The sequence below is a fragment of the Phoxinus phoxinus genome, assembly GCF_949152265.1.
Source record: "Phoxinus phoxinus genome assembly, chromosome: 3".
In the NCBI taxonomy this organism is placed as follows: domain Eukaryota; kingdom Metazoa; phylum Chordata; class Actinopteri; order Cypriniformes; family Leuciscidae; genus Phoxinus; species Phoxinus phoxinus.
Window position 1 is genome coordinate 32,517,059 of NC_136878.1, and position 5,000 is coordinate 32,522,058.

The 5,000-nt window shown below is 34.6% G+C and overlaps 2 protein-coding genes across 2 annotated transcripts in view; one reads left to right on the top strand and one right to left on the bottom strand.

Annotated features, from left to right (window-relative positions):
- mboat4 (membrane bound O-acyltransferase domain containing 4) overlaps positions 1–286 on the top strand; it is a gene marked incomplete at its 5' end in the record, with an annotated part of 1,481 nt that extends 1,195 nt beyond the window's left edge. Inside the window, one exon of the mRNA XM_079607371.1 lies at positions 1–286. This exon is cut by the window's left edge and continues 653 nt beyond it. Coding sequence (XP_079463497.1) covers positions 1–281 — 281 coding nt within the window. The 3' untranslated portion in view covers positions 282–286.
- A 3,541-nt stretch (positions 287–3,827) lies between these two features.
- LOC306994832 (monocarboxylate transporter 13) overlaps positions 3,828–5,000 on the bottom strand; it is a gene marked incomplete at its 5' end in the record, with an annotated part of 10,442 nt that continues 9,269 nt past the window's right edge. Inside the window, one exon of the mRNA XM_079605736.1 lies at positions 3,828–5,000. This exon is cut by the window's right edge and continues 610 nt beyond it.

Below are 5,000 nucleotides of genomic sequence, written 5' to 3' on the forward strand. Positions count from 1 at the left end.
CGTGGTGGCATGGTCTTCATCCAGGGCAGATTCTGGGCTTTCTCATCTGGGCCTTCACTGTGCAGGGGGACTACAAGCTACATCACTTCTTGCATCCAAAGCTTACTTCCCTGTGGAGGAAATGGCTGTACGTGTGTCTAAACTGGGCCTTTACTCAACTGACCATTTCATGTGTTGTTGTCTGTGTGGAACTTCAGAGTTTAGCATCAGTGAAACTTCTCTGGTCTTCATATATCACTGTGTTTCCACTACTGAGTATTCTGGTTATTTTAATCCTGTGAGAAATTCATAGTTTCAGTGTAAATTTAATCAAATATCTCATCAAATATGGTAAACACAGAAGATTAACCAAGCTTGCTTACCAGCCAAACCAACCTGATTGGTTGCACAAAGCATCAATGTATTCCAGAAAGCAATGGTTCTCTTACGAGAGTTCTCTCGTACTGCGTCGAAAGACGCTACGGGAAAGATTTGTTTCACGAGATATGAAGCCTAAAAATTAATCCTTAATTTTGTAATATTGTAAAACGCATTTCTGCAGCATACAGCCTTAGGCGGACCAGCTCGCGCGCCTATTGGCTGCTCTGCCAGAAAAGCACAGCCTATGCGAGGCCTCAGTGACGCTTGACCCAATGAGGGCGCTTCGCAAGTCAAGCACCTCAGCAGGACGCGCCTCTTACCTGAAGCCGCTGGTCATCGCCGCCTTCAGCCGCCGTTCCCTGCTGCGCTTCTCTGGCGTGGATTATATCCTTTACTGCTTTTGTGTGTATCAAACCTTGCTTACTCGAAGTATGATGGTTCCAACACCAGACACTCTCAACAAAGCGACAAATCGACAAATCACCATGGAAACGGACGCTAATAAAAAAGAGCGCCATAGTAGCTGCTTCTTTCTTCTTCTTTTGTTAAATGTTGATTTAGGCTACTTAGTGCATATCGCCACCTATTTGGTGGTTATGCAATCATTTTTCAGTCTTTTCGTTTAATAATCTTTAATCACTGTGATTAAGAACTATATTGTTTGTTTGATGCTATTAGGCTATATAATAAAAAGACTGTGCTTGCAAAGATAACATGGCTGTATAAGTTTGTTTTTTTGTTTTGTCATTTTGCTTCCACATTGCTTGAAAGGTAAGATATATCATAATATATCATATAATTTCATATCATATGTCTTTTATTATAAAAAAACATTAGGCCTATAGCATAGTAAATATTTCTATAACTAGAATTATATAGCTATTATAATAAAATAAGCATTACATTGTTTTAATAGCATAAGGCCTAATATGCGCAATCTGTCCTGCCCACACATGCGTTGAAAAACCTCAAAAAACCTTATGTCTATGCAAAAAACAGGATATGCAGGTTGATATGGCTACTTAGTTACATACCATGAAAGTTACCTCTTTTTTTGGAACCAAAAGTTCAGGTTATCCGGTTACTTACCCTTCCTTCATCCTTCCCTCGGGTCATTTTGACCCGGAAAATATTTTTGATTAAAAAAAAAAAGTGTTCATCGGAGGGGTCCAAAACCCTAGTAATTTTGTCGCACTTAGCTAAACCATGAATACACACACACAAAAATGTAATGGATTCTATGAGTTTTATGGTTGGAATTTAAAAAAAAGTAACAAATCCTTGACATGAATGGAATGGAATGCGAGGAATGCTTCAGAACACATAGAAAAACCTAAAAATGCTTACAATTCAAACTAAAATGCTAAAACTTTACCAGAAAATAATTTTATAATGTCTACATGTGTATCTGAATGCATTCGGATGAAAAACTCACTTTAGGACCCAGCGGAACTGCTCATTTGCTCCATAGAGCTAAAAGGACATAGTGGGTGGAGTCATGAAATATCATGTATTTATTATTATTTTTCTCAAGATGTCAGAGGCATAGACACCCAATGTAAGATATTTTGAGCTGAATTAAAAGTATGCATGAAATTGTGAGTTATTTTTAATTTAAGTTGAAAGAATGAAAGGAATATGCATAAATTACAAAATTAGCATCTAGGCCTACTGTTTATTTATATGATCAAATCTAGTAATTTAAAGGTAAATAAAATAAAACATCTCCCCAAAAATTGCAAAAATGGTATAAAAATTAAATCAAATAAATTTGGACAAATAAGTATCATTTTAGGGCGCCGGGTCATTTTGACACACTAGCCTATGTCACACAACCTGCTTTCTGGAATACCCCCCTGATGTGTTTTTACAAATCTGATCAACAAGTGCACTATGCTGGCACACCTTCCTCTGAGCAAACTGTTCACAAACTCTGACCAGGTTTAAGAGGAAATGACTATAATTCATGGCTATCAGCCCCACGGCCCCCACCATTACAGACTCGAGAGGAATTGACAAACAAATTGTGAACTTGTTGATCTGAGTAGTAAAAACACATCAGGGTATGTCACATAACCTGATTTCTAGAATACCCAGGAAAGTATAGGCCTATGTTTGAGCTTACCAGATTTGTTGTGCTCTATGTGTAGACCTATGTAAAGCCTAAATTAAATCTGTTCATTCATATGGTATCATGTTCCTAGACTTGAATTAAACCGCTCAATTCATATGGATTACTTTTACAATGTCTTTATGACCTTTTTGATGGACGAATGTTTTGGTTGTGTGATCTGTCAATGACAAAAACGATGCGAGAATATAAAAAAACTCAAAGGTTCGGACGACATGGTGAGTATAGGCTAAATGATAACAGTCTTTTCATATTGGGTGAACTCTCCTTTTAACATTAATATATACCCTGCATGTTTAATGAACTAATGTGTTTGTTAGAAAGGGAGGTGTGTTTTGAGATCAACTTCCACATTTTACATTATGGATAAAAAGTTTTCTTCAATGTGTAGATTTTCGTAGGTCTATTAATTAAAGGAATAGTTCACCAAAAACAAACATTCTCTTGTCATGCAGGCCCAGTCAAGTACAAACCCGTTTAAATGTAGTGATTTTCTTGCGTGACATCCCCATGTCAGTTACATTTCACTATATTCCGCATTTTCCATAGGCCTACACATATATAAACGGGCCTACATGCCAGCATTCTGTCCAAAATCTCCATGTTGAAAGAGCTGAACCAAAACCAACGTCTTGGGAGAGGAAATGATGACAGAACTTTCATCATTATATATTTTTTACTAATAGACAAAATGTTTACACATTAATTAGTCAGAAACGTGTACAAAAACAGTAAAAATATATTTATTGATTGTATATCACAAAATCAACACTACAACACATGCTTCTCTTACTGTGGTTATACTGCCACCTGGTGATGGGACATCGAGACGATCTCTCCGTATCACATGTGGAGAATACAAGCTGATGGGATGTGATCACTGGTCTCACATTTTGGACGATTTTGGACATAATTCTTAGTGAATATCACCATGTTTTTTTGTAAATTTATATTTAAAAAAACGTGTTTTTATCTGTGTGTCTTTAGTAGATTTACATTATAGTTTCACATGAGTGGCAGTGTTCTATAGGCTAGTGTTTTTCTCCATTTATCTTTGGAAAGAGAATGTGCATTTGAGGAAGATCCAAAAGACTAAAATATGCACATGACATCAAATTAAATAACATAGCATGATTCTACAGGTTATGGCACATTTACACCAAAGACATTCTATTCAATGATATAAGAATCAGTCATGATCAGTGTTGGGGAAAGTTACTTTTAAAAGTAATGCATTACATTATTGCGTTATTCCCTAAACAAGTAACTAATTATGGAAAGTAATGCCTTACATTACTTTTTCCCTGAGCTTGGCTTGCTTGTATGTTTTTTTAACAACAACAACAACAACAACAACATAAAAAGGTTCTATTTTTGGCAAATGTAAAGGCACTCCAAAAGTGATACGAATAAGCCTCAGGCTGAAGGAAATACACATTTACAGTAGAGGTAGAGATCATTAAATGGGGGGAAAAGTATGGCGTTACTTATTTGAAAAAGTCACTCAGATATTTAGTTGTAAATTTAAAATGTGTTACTTTACTCTTTACCTTAAAAAAGTAATCTGATTATGTAATGTGTATTATGTACTCAAATTACTTGTAATTCTAGTATCATAGTTTATGATATAAACAGTCAAAAGTGTGTTTTCATAAACCTTAACATGATTCTGCTGACTTAGAGGAATATTAGCTCAGTTTAAAAACAACATTTGGGTTGGCTGCTCTTATTTTAAAGTTAAAGGTGGCAAATTCTTTGTAAAACTCATTTGCCAACTTTGCCCATTTAAGCAGATTTCAACAATACTAAGGCATCTTTGATTCCACACAAAGTGTGTGAGTGAGCGAGCATGTACAATAAACACATAATTTACACAACATATTCAGAGCAGACAGAAACCTACAGCTCAGAAATGTGGTACAGTGAAACAAGACATAAAAGACAATGAAATATAAGGCATAGTCCACTTTTTCAACAACTGCTCAAATACCATGTATTCTGATTTTGTTGCATAAATCTTTGTGAATTTCTGAAATACAGTGGCCCCAAAATGTATTCGGACACTCAATTACAGAATGGAATTGCGACAGTTCTCATATTAATTTAGTTTAAACTAATAAACTAAAACTTAATAAAAAAAAAAAAACTATAGAGACACAAAAAGAAAATTACAAAAACGAACAGAAACCTAATAAAATATAAAAATAAAATTGAATTTAAAACATTTACAAAAACTATAATACTATATATATGATATTAAAATAACACTTAACATATGAAACCAAGTAATATTTATTTTAAAACAACAGCAGTACACTTTTAAAGCAAAACATTTCAGAGAAAGAAGTTTGTTATATTTTAAATAAAACATTGTTTTTAAAAGACATTTAAAAATCACATTGAGGCCAGTAAGTTATGTCAGAAATGAAAATTTGTTTACAGATGCCACTTTACTTTTTGGAGCCACTGTATGCAGTTTATTTGCATATATCATTTGCAGTTTCACATA